Source organism: Amphiura filiformis, chromosome 6 (assembly GCF_039555335.1).
Source record: "Amphiura filiformis chromosome 6, Afil_fr2py, whole genome shotgun sequence".
Taxonomy (NCBI): Eukaryota; Metazoa; Echinodermata; class Ophiuroidea; order Amphilepidida; family Amphiuridae; genus Amphiura; species Amphiura filiformis.
The window spans coordinates 47,281,382-47,295,636 of record NC_092633.1 but is presented as its reverse complement, the minus strand read 5'-3'; the positions used below and the strand labels follow the sequence as shown (position 1 = coordinate 47,295,636).

The following is a 14,255-nucleotide window of genomic DNA, read 5'->3' as shown; positions in this document are numbered from 1 at the left end:
ACTGACAAAATTTCATCTATATTGCTACTTCACTTCGGGGTGATTTAAAAAACTTTTTTATACCCACCAAAAATAGCGGGTCACAATGATACAACAAATTTTTTTCATCTTTGCCCTGAAGTTTTTATTTGCATCCCCCAACCAAGAAAGCTGGCTATGCTTATTGCCTATAATTGATGTGTTACATGCTCAGCATTAACAACACCCAATTCTTAGGTGCTCAATAGCCCTTAAAAGGCTGCCCAAAAACTGGTGTTTTTTCCATTTTTGTGAGCCAGTTCTTGACCAATTTCAGCCAAATTTAGGTTATGTTACTCCCAGTTATCTATGCTTTCTTCTCTTGTTTGTTACATTATGTTTAGGTCAAAATAGGAAAACACACACACACAACATTTCACTAATTATAGTAAGCTTAATTAGCTCTGTCAGTGTTCGCTAGAAGATTGACCCACAGAGTGACAGGTGCTAATGGACTATTCCATTTAAAATCCACACTACCCCTGTGGAAGATTTAGCGGAGGTTTTCCACGGTGGGAGTGGGAGTTTCGAATAGAATAGACAATTGAATACCTGAGTGGAAGAAGGGCCCAACTCCATCAAAACTGTTTTTGAGATATTAAGAAAAAACTTAATATTTGGAAAAGTTTCATAGACAGAATGTTTTCACCTTTAGGGGACCCTTAATACATGAACATACAACATTACATACATTCTAAATTATATATGATGTTTCCATGGCAACGGTACAGGTCTTAATACGAGCTGGAGTTGGGCCCTTCTTCCACTAATAATACTGCAAGTGCCGTTTTTGTAAGCAAATGTGTTATAAATATCTACAGAAATTGATAATTATCCATTAATTGCCCAAGTAGAAGCATGTAAAGCAGTATTCAGACTTTTTATTGTACGTAAAATATTGTATGTAACATATCTACGTTGTTTAATCTATTGCCATTCTATTTCCAGCAATGTTTAAGTTCTAACGAATGTTTGATGACGTAAAATCGATAATATAATTTCTGCTAGATAATATGTAACATATTATCGATTTTTCATCATCAAACATTCGTTATAACTTAAACATTACTGAAATAGAATAACAATAGATTAAATAACGAGATATATTACATACAATATTGTAAATCTAATACTCGGAGTCTGTGGAGCGCTTAATATGTTGGCAAGAAAGTTTATTGTAGTGAAAAGCAGATTTCATGGATGAACAACATTCCTCTTTAACCATGTTAACCCAATATTTGTGGAAGGGCCCAACTCCATGGAGTTGGGCTTTTCTTCCATGAAAACCATGATTAAATTTACGTAGAAGACTATTTTAGAGTGGATTTTGGCTCATCTTTCACACACAAGGAAGAACAGTCTGCTGGCAATAAAATGCTGGGTCTAACTCATTTTTGTAAAATATTGGAGCTGGGCCCTTCTTCCACCCGGCCTGACTCAGGTATTCAATTGGGTAAATTCCATTTGAAAAACTCACTCCAGTTGTGGAAGATAGGTATAGCCATAATACAGGGGAGTATGCATTTCAAAATAATTAACTCTGACCAATTACATTTGAAAAACATACTCCCCCTGTGGAAGATATTTCCAAAATCTTCTACAGGGGGAGTGTGGATTTTAACTGGAATAGCCCACTATGTCTTGTGGTTTACATAATAAGTTAACGTCTTTGTAGTTTCTACCGTTATCAGCGAGTCCTTGTATCAGTCATAATGTGCGTCAAAAACATGTCAATGCCATGAAGAGCGGCACCTGTTGGTCGTTACTTCTTTGTATACATTTAAGTCATAATTGTCATTGGTAATTTACCCTATTGTCACCTGTAATTCCAACAAGTTTCCTGTTCGAACTGTCTTCAGCTTGAGCATGTACGTACTTTGGTTGAGGTGAGATAAGGACAGGTCTTTTGACCTTTGTAAGCCTCCACCGGATGTATTGCGATTTCTGGTTGTCTGTCCGGTCTTCATTCCGTGTGTCCATCCATTCGAGGCTGAGAGTGCAATTTCGCAGAACTGGTATAAGGGTGATGTGATTTGGTGGAGGGGTGGCAATTAGCAGTCTTTAAATTCCATTTGGTTTTCATACTAATTTGATAGCTCATTTGCATAAATTTATTTTTTTTGGGGAATTTGAATTTGAAAATTCTTCCAGCTCCAATTGAAATTGCCCCGGTTATAATGACAGTGGAGGTGCTGCGGCTGACGCGAAGCTTTGAGCATTTGGCAGAACGAGTAGTTACGCGATACGGGCGCGATACGCAATCATGGTCGCTGTGGGAAGTTTTAATTGATAGTTTTTTAATTTTATTTCTGGCATTTTCATAGAGTTGAATGTAAGGTCAGTGGTATTTGATTGGGTGACTTTATTAGGTGGATAAAAACAAGTATGAAACCAATAACTTCCCCTGCCTTTCCTCTGTCACTTCTCCCAATTAGTTGTGTAATTACACATTAGTTGAGCGGTTGAGATCCATTGGAACATATATATGACCAATTACTGTTTTATCATGTTGTTGCTACCAGTACCAGTTTGTGTCTTTGCATAGAGGATCATATATTTTTTTACATCAGCGGTAAGATGCATATTTTCTAAAACCAGGTAAATCCATGTGCTCCTACTTATCAAAAACCTAGTGAAATGTGACTCAAATTAATTGTTTATTATGTGTAAAACATATTGTATGTGTCAGGCTATAGAAGCGAAACACGTAACAATAGGCAAGTTTTAAGCTAAAATTTAAAAAAATGGGGTTAATTTGCAAAAAGTGGGGCGGCCATGGCTGCCCCGGTCGCACCGCCTGGTTTGTATTGTCAGATTATTTAATTTGACAAAAAGCATATAGAATTGTTTTACTTTCAGTTGTCAAAATAGAGTTTCTGATACTAAATAGAACTAGTCCTAGTTCTGTGCTGGGGTGGGGGGAGTGGTTCCATAGCTAATACTAAAATCATGATATTTGTGAAAATTTGTACATTTAGAGTTATTTGGTTTGGATATAGATTAGTTGTGACGTCAATACCTGCACTACGTGCACGCATCATCACAATTTCCATTGTTTTTTTCCCGGCAGTATGCGCACAAATCATATTTTGTTCAGGGCTCATGTTTTTAAAACTCCCGCCACATCACAATAAGGCTATTGAACAATGTAGTGGTTGCATGGGGTTCACTCAAGTATATCGATATACCAGTCCCTTGCCTTTGTTGATAAACATTGAGGTCAACTCATAAACTCTCTAACATTTACCCTCAGCCCTAACTCTAAACCTGGTCAATACAATAACAATGCAATAATATCAATCTTTGCAAGTTACCATCTACTCCGACATATGTGGGCAAATTATTTTATGGACTGTAAATAAGTACTTGGACTTTGGACCCCTTAAATTCTCATTGGACCCCTAAATTTGGGTTTTGCATGGTTTAAAAGCTCAATTTTTGAGCTCACACTATCCATGTGCTAAACCTTATCCATAACCGCAAAGCACAAGGTGTGGATGATACGGTAATTATAGTTATGCCAACTTTGAGAAGCTGCTGGTTAATGTCTGATCACTGTCTAATTGTTTTTTCCTCACCTGTCTGTCACATGTAAATTTTTGCACTTTGCCTATTTTTAACTTCTTCACTTGTTTTTTAAAGGGCATTTTGTGATCCACAGCCCCCCCCCCCCTCACTTTTCTAAAAAAAAGTTGAGATTTTTATACGACTGGAAACCTTGGGCTAAATAATGTTTATGTACAAAAAATGTCTTGCAGATTAATTCGTTTAGCAAAAATACCGCCAAATTTGAATTGCGTTCTGGTGTACTAGAACGTAATTCATAATCATGCATAACTTGAAAACAGAATCGGAATTAACTGAAATTTTGGGAATAAGCTTTTTACGTGAATATTTATTGAAAAATATCATAAAAAGAATATGCCTTGTCACAAAATACTCCTTTAAATTTGTTCACGATTTTTTGAGGTGTAGTACATAGATCTATGCCTAAAATAAACATGAAACACTTTTATTTTCGCGGCAGCTGCACTGAGTACAAAATTTGTGAAAATTGATGTTGCTCAAAAACAGGGCCGGATTTAACATTGGACCAGATGGGCCTGCACATCCGGAAAATACCCATGTTTTGGGCCAAAATATGGCAAAATTATGCACGGTTGGCACATACTAGCATTTTATATAGCAATTTTATGTTTATTTTTGGTTAAAATAGTCTGAAATTGAATTTTTTAAATTGTAAAATCTGAACAATATATGCTTGTCTTCATCTAAATTCAATTTAATGCTTCCGCCACCACTGTCGATAGTATACGTAAACCAAAACTTGGCCACTTGACATGCTTAAGTGCATAATCTGCACATGCTTTACTCACGGTGACTTTTGGTGCCTCCAAATTTTGGCCTGGCCCAGAGTCCCCAAAAAGGTAAATCCGGCCCTGCTCAAAAATGTACACTATTACAGAGCTACTTTCAGTGACATTAGGGAAGGCTTTGAGCAAATTGATTTGATAAATTTTGGTGTGAAGGACAGGTTGGCCATCTCATGATGGTAGCAAAGGAAACACTTGGTGTATTTGGGTCTGGTTGGAATGCATTGATTGCCATTTTTTGCTGGTGGAACCATTTTTGCTGGTGGAGACCTTATTTGCTGGTGGAAATACCTGACACCAGTTTGTGTATAGCCCTGACCTGAATATTACAACAAGATCAAGGACTTTGATGGGATGGGAACCATTATTATTGTGCTACTTTTGATGATGACGAGGTTATTTCAAATTGGTCTTCATGCCATTTCACTGATGTGTGTAGGCTTCTGGCATCATCTGCATGTTTCTATTGGTTGGTATAAAAGTGTTTAGAGATAGGCCAAACAGCTAGCTAAGACTATATGTGACGTGTCATGTCAAAAGGAGACACTTTTGGGCAGGACCGTAAATGGAGAAATAGCTAAAAATGTGATTTTTTTCACAATTTGGGTTTGTTGCAAATTTGTGATGTTATTAATGTTAAAAATATTGTCAGATAGTTTCAGACTGGAATATAACTGGCATCTTGTATTTTTTGAGACATTTTTCAAGGTAATTCCTACACTCAACATTGTCAATAATATTTTTAAAGGCCAATATCTCAATTTTCAATTTTATAATACCATAACTTACGAACTCATTATCTTCGCTTAGGAAATTCATTTGAGAAAACAGCATTGTGGAGCAATATCTCTATATTTAAGATATCGTCACCCTCATAACCAAAGTGCCTAAGTCATTATTACATATTGATGAATTTATGACTATTCTCACAACAAAAATGTTCACTTATGTGAGCTTTCGGCTTGCGGTCGCTAAGCCTTTTTCAAACTGATGTTATTGATCTTGATGAGTGTCACATGACGAGTTGTTGTCAACAACATCATGTGACAGGATGTTCCGGTAGATGGGTGCCAGGTCGTGTCATCCCTTGTCCTTGTTCAGGGCGCTTTGACATGTTGGGCCACAGGGAGGAGGTACTACTAGGTCTTGATGCTCAGCTAACCTAGCTTTCAGTGAGCGTTCCGATTCACTGACATAGGCCGCGTCATTATTACATGTTTCTCATTTGCAGTTTTGATTTTCTAAGTAATAAACCCATAATTAATCAAATTTCAGCCGCATTCTTCATTAACTTGTGAATTCATCTCTTTTGATGTATTCCACCAGTTAATGAAGAATGCAGCTGGAAATTTTATTAATTAAGGATTTATTACTCAGAAAATCAAAATTACAAATGAGAAACTTGTAATAATGATTTTAGGCACTTTGGTTATGAGGGTGACGATATGTAAAAACCTCAAAATTGATAACGTGCCCAAAAGTGTCTCCTTTTTACATGACACATCACATATTTATAAATACATGCATGACCAATAGGCATGACATACTAGACCAACATATGTGACCAAATCCTCATGATATAATTTGACCACAAGTCAAGGACATGAACTTTTTAGATAAATATCATCAAAGTTTAGCAATAACTTAAATAGCAAAATTATTACATATTGGGGTATTCCAAATTTTTGATATGTTATGAAAAACAACATTTTAAAAGCATTTACAGATGAAAAAAAAAATATTTATCTGCAGAAACGTTTGCAATAATGTCACAAAGGTGAGCAAAATAGACACTTTTGCTGCACATGTTTACCACCTTTGCATTCATAATGTACAGGAAGACCACCTGCTGTGCCAACGGTCACTTCCAGACTTCCTGTCTACCAGCTGTTACTGTTACGACACACGCGTATTTATAAATATCTATTTATAAAATAGTTGAAGCACACTATACAATGTCATTCTGGTCCACTATTATGTGACACTTTACAAGACTGGGTCTAAAACTTCATATTTTCATTCAAAATGTTCCTACATTAGGCCAAAACAAGAAATGTCTTTATAAAAGACAACGCGGTGATTGAAGGAAAGGGCTGGATTGGACATTTATTGGGAATAACGTTAGGCCTACAAACTGTCCACTGTAAAAAGGAAAAAGGAAGGAGATAAAATTTGTATTAAATGCTTGTTGTGATTTGTTGGTTGCACTTACCCAGCAAACACAAAAACGTTTTAAAAACGTTTTAAATAAGTTATATTTTGGCTTTTGGTTTAGGTAAAAACGTTTTAATAACATTAAAATGTCAGGTTATATAAAGGTCATGATAACGTTTTAAAACGTTTTGTATGAAAACACACTACAACAATATTTTTAAATGTTTTCAAAAAATGTTATGGTAAACTATTTTTGCAAACATTTTTGCCAAATATTGTGTCAATACTAAAATAACATTATGTTAAAATATTTGAACCCAGCAAATACAGAAATGTTCTTAAAATGTTTTTTACAAAAGATTTTAATAACATTTAAATGTCGGGTTATATAAAGGTCATGAAAACGTTTTTAAAACGTTATTGAAAATATTTTGTGCAAACATTTTTCGCAAAATATTTTTTCAACCCAAAAGTAACATTCTGTTTAGAATGTTTTGTATCAAGTTTTCAAGAATGTTTTTGGAATGTTTTTAAAACGTTTTTATACCCTTTATATAACCCGACATTTAAACGTTTTCTGTAAATCATTTTTGTTTCCTGAACAGTAGATTATCAAAAATGTTTTTAAGGTTATGAAAACGTTTTATACTCTTAATATACCCTTTATATAACCCGACATTTAAGCGTTTTCTGACAACCTTTTATAACCTTTTGCGAATCATGTCGAAAACGTTTTGTGTTTGCTGGGTATATATAAGGGAGACGGGGGCGTGTTCACCTTTTTTTCAATCTCGCCTAAAGAGGGCAATTTTCATTTTAGAAGGCTATAGTTTTTACACTTTAAAGTCGTATGCTGTAGCTAAATACTATCACATTTGTAAGAACATTGAGCTTTCAGCAATGACAGAAGGAAAATTAAGAATCACAAAAAATAAAGGTCTGTTTGCCCTTTCAGCTCAAAATTATATTTGGGTCGGTAGGTTGATTTTTTTTTTTTTTTTAAAGTTCGCAAAGTATTCCATGGTATCTACAGCTTGCTATGGACCATTTGGTCAATGAGAAACTGAACTTACAGTTATTAATTCTAGCTAATGAACAGGCATATGCTGTTGTGTAAGACTTTCAGCAAACAGTTCTTGGTCTTGGTCAGTAACACCGAGGCAACTTTAATAGAATGTACCCCGGTATGTACATGAACTGTGTTTTATGTATAGGCCTACAGCATTCATTGACATCTATAGGTGAATATATTGGGTCTACACATTTTTTTTTTTTTTTCACCAATATTTAGTACTGAGAACTCCATCAAAATGTTTAAAAAACCTAGATTTCCAATTTGGAAAAAAAAAAAGTGACTGATTTTTTTAATTTTATGGGTCGGTCGGGAAAGAGCAATCAAACCCTTTTTTTTAAGCCTTATTCCAATATTTTTGCATGGGCTGGCTTGAAGCCCTTGTATTAGGCAAAAAAAGATTGTTTGCTTGTCCTCCACAACTTTTTCAGAAGTCGGTCGGTCAGGATTAAAAGAAATAAATTTAAATGTCATAGCCAAAACATGACTGTGTTAGTCTGTATGGATTTCCAAAATTAGGGTCAGTATTCATTTGTACACTAAAACAAAAAAACAAATGTTTTTCCAGATTGTCAAGATTAGGGTCGGTCCGTTGAGGACAAGCAAACAATCTTTTTCTTTTGTTTTGGTATTACCGGTAGTCAAAGTGACACATGGACATGTGCAGGCTGCGGTGAACTGGCACATGAACATGTGCCCCGACATGTGCAGACCGCAGATTTTTTTATACATCATGAAGTCATCACATGAGTTTGAGCATATTAAGCATAGATCAGGATGAGGAAATTGTTTAATGGGTATAAATTGGAACCAGTTGATTTCACACCCCCAGCAAATGACCTAGTTAAAAGGCCTACTGTCTGGGTCGGTTGTACTGTGACATCTGACAATAATAACAGCAACAAATATTTGGCAAAAAATGGTGTGAAAATTTTGTATCAGGTATTGAATTAAAAGCTTAGCAATATCGAAAAAAGTATGTATTTCAAAAGCAGATACATCTCGTGTTGGTAATCTGAAAGTGCTGTGAACAAATTTTATAGTCTTTACAGTCTAGTACCTCATATATTTAGGCTATTCCAGAAAATAAACGACCACCTCCTATAGAAGGCATGGAATTCCAGACTTTTCTGCAGCTTATTTTGACTGGAATTCCATACTTTTTTGTCTGAAAATTATATAATAAAAAAACATAACAGAAACCACTGGAATTCCAGACTAATTTTGAAAATGTACTCTGGAATTCCAGGTTTTTCTTTCTGAACACAGATTTGCCCTCTATAGGGGGTTGTCATTTATTTTCTGGAATATATTAGTACTAGTAGTTAGCGTTATAGGGCCTATATTTTTTTTTATGTTGGTATGAAAGGTGAAAGTTTGTCTTTTAGGAAAACATACATTTAAACATATATTACCGCATAATGTGAATAATTCCCTCTTTTGACACTTGGAACAATGAAAATAAACTACATTTCATAGGTTGTGCAAAACTTCCAGTGGATTTAAGCAAATATTTTTGCCAAAACAATGATAACTAGAAATGCTTCTGTGCTGTGATCAGAAGAGGTGACACGTTTATTGTGATGGCCCAGTGTATAATAGAGATGTCACTTTTCAGGTTTTAGTCTTAATTCCGTTTTTTTTGTTAGAGTCCAAACTCTCGTATTTTTATTTAATTTCAGCCCATTTTGGGGCTTTTTGGCCTGCGTTCGCATGCTTTTCCAGGTTTTTGAGTGAAACTTGAGTGGCATCTCTGATATCAGGGGGCCGCCAAGATTGGCTGAATGTTGGCGTCGTCATTGGTTTTACACGTAAACACAAAAATGTCTCAAATTATTCCAAAAACTGTACGTATGTTATTAAGCACTATTTTATCAGTCTAAATCCGTTGAGGTTCGCCAGTGAACCTCATTGTAGGTACTGTTTTTTGAATGTTTTGTATGAATGACGCACGGTATGTTTATGATACATACCTAAAATTTCCCCCATTGTGTATCACGGTTAGCGTGGTGTAATGGTAACGGTTCTCGCCTGCGGTGCATAGGGTCCCGAGATCGAGTCCCGCTCACTCCCGGCTATAATTTTATTTTTTTTCACATTCATTTTGAATCCAAAAATATTTATTTTTATGTGAAAATTTATACATTCACTGAGAAATATATTTTGTGCATTTTTGTTTCTGTAACGGGGCCAATAGAGCTAAAAACACAACTCGGCACGGGGCGTCCAATGTCCAGGCAGTGTTGCCGTCATATTGTCTGTTTTGTTTACGATATTGGCTGTTGCCACAGTGAATAATGTAGTCCACCGTCGTCTGTCTGATATGTAGTAATGTGGACAATAATTGCACAATAATAATACATTCAATTGTTACCCACTGGTTTGTCCACTCAAAGTTTCAGTACCGTAGAGTTTATAGATCTAATGAATATGACTCAGAATAGCATTGAAAGGTATTCTGGATCACTTACTGAGGAAGTAATACGGTAATAATGTTAGTATATATTTGTTTGTCGTAAGCACCAGAAATACTTTAGAATTGACATAAGAATGATCAATATTGACCGAATTTGAAGATAACATGTTGTTATCATATGATGAAACAATAAAACTATTTACAAATCCTAGTATAATAATTTATGAAGTATAGATTTATACCATTTTATGTTTACAGATACCAAATTTCTTCTATTAAACACTCTGGGATGCTTTCATTTTCCAAAAGGGGGGAGTTACACCGATAATTCCTTTAAAAAAAATAATTCGGTAAGTTAGGTGAAATGACTTTACGGAACTTAGGATCAATGATTTCCCACTGAACTGATTCACTTTTTGGTTTTATGATGTCATTTTTGACCATTATGGATTGTGTGTGGACGGTGGTAAACCCTAAGGTAAGCTTACTTACAAACAGAGGAAGAGGCTTACGCATCATACACTGGAACATGGAAACATTACAACTAGCGCACGAGATCAAATTAATGATGCTTAATCGTTATTCTTAATATATCAATATACAGGGAAAGAAGAATTACATACTTTGATAGCACATTTAAACATGAATTTTTACAAATGGAAACATAACATGCATAGGCAGATATACCAGAGAAAAAACTCCGGACATACCTGCCTGTGCGGGAACTTGAACCCCAGACCGCTCGCCCGACAAGCAAGAGGTCTGGGGTTCAGAATCCCCTGATCTTTCCCTGTAAGCTTACTTACCCCTAGATAGCATGGAAAGTTCAGCATTTTTTAAACATCCTTGTTGGAAAAAAATGGGGGGTGCTAATAGAAAGGGGGTGATTAATAGGGGAAATATGGTATGACTCTTCATAATAGGAAGCAGTTATGTACAAGCAGGCCTGGAAAACTGTGGAATCAAGTTTTTCCAGTAACATTTTGAGGCTTTTGGGGAAACTTAGGAATTCAGAAAGGAACTTGCTTCCCATAAAAGAAATACATAAGAATTTGTGGCAAAGTTTGCTAGATCGATGTTGGAGTGAAATTTGACTTACCTTTATATTGCAGTATTTCTCATAATTTTCCTGGGAAAATATGCTGAATTTGTCAAAAAAGTAGTGATAATATGAATTCCCACAATTTATATATTTGGGAAGCAAAATGTTCTTTCAAATGACTTAAAAGTTACACATTTTGAGGGGCACCAAGGCAAAGGCAGAGGGCACCCAAGGCAGCCTTCTGTGTATAATGGTTATTTTTTCACTGGCGTCGTAACTCTAACATTGTTTAATTTGATCGCCATATTCTCAAGAGAATATTTCACATACAGGCATGAGAATTTCCAGATTTAAACCTGAATTTTTGTGTTCTCCAAATTTCTGCACTTTCTTTTAATTTCAGCCTGTTTTTGGCCTTTTAGCCCACTTTCACACACTTTTTCAGGCTTTTTTCAAACATGTCAGGTTTTTTCATGCTTTCATGAATGATCATTCTCATGCCTGCATACACATGTACTGTTGTATAGATCTGCATCGATTGGCAAAATTGTGACAAGATCACCCACAACTGAATTTCACTACTGTCGTTTCTCTATTATGCAAATTTTACATAATGTCGTATTATCTCTATTATCTCTAATACGATCACTATACACTCACGCAAATCAGGACCAGATATGGAAATAACGTCTTTCACATGACTTTGATGCCATATATTTAAAATGGAAATGGATATAATTTGATAAAAAATTACTTCATAACAAAAAAAAGCATTTTCTTAACATTAGTTCCTACTAATATGTATACACGTACAAAGCAACAAACATGTCACAAAGATATTCCAAAAGAATTTCAACAGCGATTTTCTCAGAAACTGTATTTTGTGAGATACAATATTATGGGATGCGAGTAATGATTTTTGTGATTTCTTTTTTTTTTGGTGGGGGGGATTAAAAGCACTCCTTCTAGGTACCTAAATTTGTATCAAAAGTGGTTAGAAAAGGAGAACTACCTTTACATAAAATGTAATGATACGGTGATGAAAAGAGATAACTAAAAAGAGAGCTTTATGCAGCCAATCTCAGTCACATTCCCATCAGATATGCCACTTTTCAGGTTATAGCCTGAATTCAGGTTTTTTGTGAGTCCAAATTCCCGCGTTTTTATTTATTTTCAACCCGTTTTGGGGCATTCACATGCTTTTTTCAGGTTTTTCTCACTAGTTTCAGGTTTTTTAAGTGAAACTGAGTGGCATCTATGCCATATTCTCTGTTCCAGTGTTGCAACCCTCAGCCCTAGCCCGCACCCGGGTAAAAGCTTCTGCAAATAAAGCAACTTGGCTGCTGCTAGTGCTATTAAAGTTAGAGTGAAGATGTGCATGGCTGCAATAGGGAAATTGGAGCAGTTTATGACAAATTGTTCTGCATATTGTCAAATGTCAATATCTACTGCAGATAGATATAATTAATAATGATGACAAGATAAAATGTAATATTTGTGTCCGTATTTACTTCAAACAAATACTAACAAGAAATTCAACTTTTAATCAAAGAGATAACAGAATTGGGTCATATTTGAATAAAAGCGGATGGTGTGATGAGCAATGTACTAGTATAGCCTAGTATATTTAAGGCCACTGTTGTAATTATTATTCAAGTACATACATTGAGTGATATTGTCAACAAGCAGTTGCTGTTCATTTCCAGTGTAGTATAATCTGTATTTTGGACATATTAATGTGCATAGGACATTTTCAGGGCTGGAACTGGAATTATTAGTATGTTATAGAGCAGGGTTAGAGTGTCCAACAGGGTCTTTGCTAGCCACCCATCTGTCATTTTGGATGGGCAGTTTACTCATGGGACAGGCAAAATTAATGTCTGTAACATACAGAAAAATTCCATCCACAAACGTATGCCTCTAAATGAGTGGTTTTTTTCTGATACAGGTGGCTGTACAAACAAGTATAGTTGTAAGATCAATCTATTGTAATGTTCTTGTGGAAGGCATCTGCCATTTTCAATTTTTAATAATTTGCTATGAAATTTTTATTATGTATCGGAAATTTCGAATAATCAAAATTATTTGATATCAGAAGGACATTCCTCATATGCTCTCAGGTCCAACAAAAATATACTTAGCAAAGATTGGTGACCGAGCTGTCAAGTATTACAAATTAAATAAAATCTACCAAGACTTTCAAAGATACTCAAAATATGGATTCTCAAGCGAAAAAGCCAAACTTGTCAGTGAGTTTTGTGAAAAGTCTGGGAGTACTCAAGTTTGGTTTTCCCAAAATGTTGATTAAATTTCTGAATTGTTGGCTACAGTGAGGCAAAATTGGGTTATTTCTGAAAAAAAATTGAGAAAATTTTGAAAAAAGGACCCATCCTTTTCTGACCTAGAAAAGGGGTCATTGATATACCAAAAGGCTGAAACTGCTACCCATGTTTGGGGCACGTCGTCGTATGGTCATTTGTACGTAGTAGCTCCCCCCCACCAAAAAAATCTTTTTAACCAGATTTAGGTTTGATGATGATTTGTTGTATAATGTTGTCTTATGGTTTGGAATTAATATGTTTTGTTCTGTGTGATTTCTTGCAAACTTGAAAACTTTGATCCATTAAAAGATCCTGATAATGCCTTGCTGTTTGAAAAGAAATGAATAAAAGAGAAGTTGACCTGATGTTGTTGTAATAATTTACGTTATTCGATTTGTTTGTTTTTTTCTCTTTATTACAGAGTTTCTTTCAAATTGGTTAAATTTTCGCTTTGATAGAAAAATCAAAAATCGATAGTTGAGTCTACAAAGAGACACCATGGCGGAGGAGGGCCCTCCTTTGGTAAGTATAGGTTTTCAATCAATTCCTATATTAAAAGATCTTCACTGGCTACCTTTTGTCCAATTGAGTTCGAACCAGAAAGCCTCAACTCATGAGTTGAGGTTTTCTGGCTTACTGCATTAAGCCCAATCGCCATTCTAACTTCCGGTTTTTGAGAGCAGTTTTGGGACACTTTGACCTCTGACATATCGGGAAAATTGACGTAATTATTATTAATTTACTTATTATTGTCATAATTTTATCATTAAAATACTTAAATAATTAATTGATGAAATAATAATATTTTTATATTGTTTCAAATTATTGTAAAACATTTTAGATGATATTTTGTACGTAC

General features: G+C 35.1%; 1 protein-coding gene across 1 annotated transcript in view; it reads left to right on the top strand.

Annotated features, from left to right (window-relative positions):
* Positions 1–14,255, top strand: part of LOC140155514 (band 3 anion transport protein-like) — a 93,326-nt gene that overhangs the window by 40,981 nt on the left and 38,090 nt on the right. Inside the window, 1 exon segment of the mRNA XM_072178385.1 lies at positions 13,818–13,918. Within this exon segment, the coding sequence (XP_072034486.1) occupies positions 13,895–13,918 (24 nt within the window). The 5' untranslated portion in view covers positions 13,818–13,894.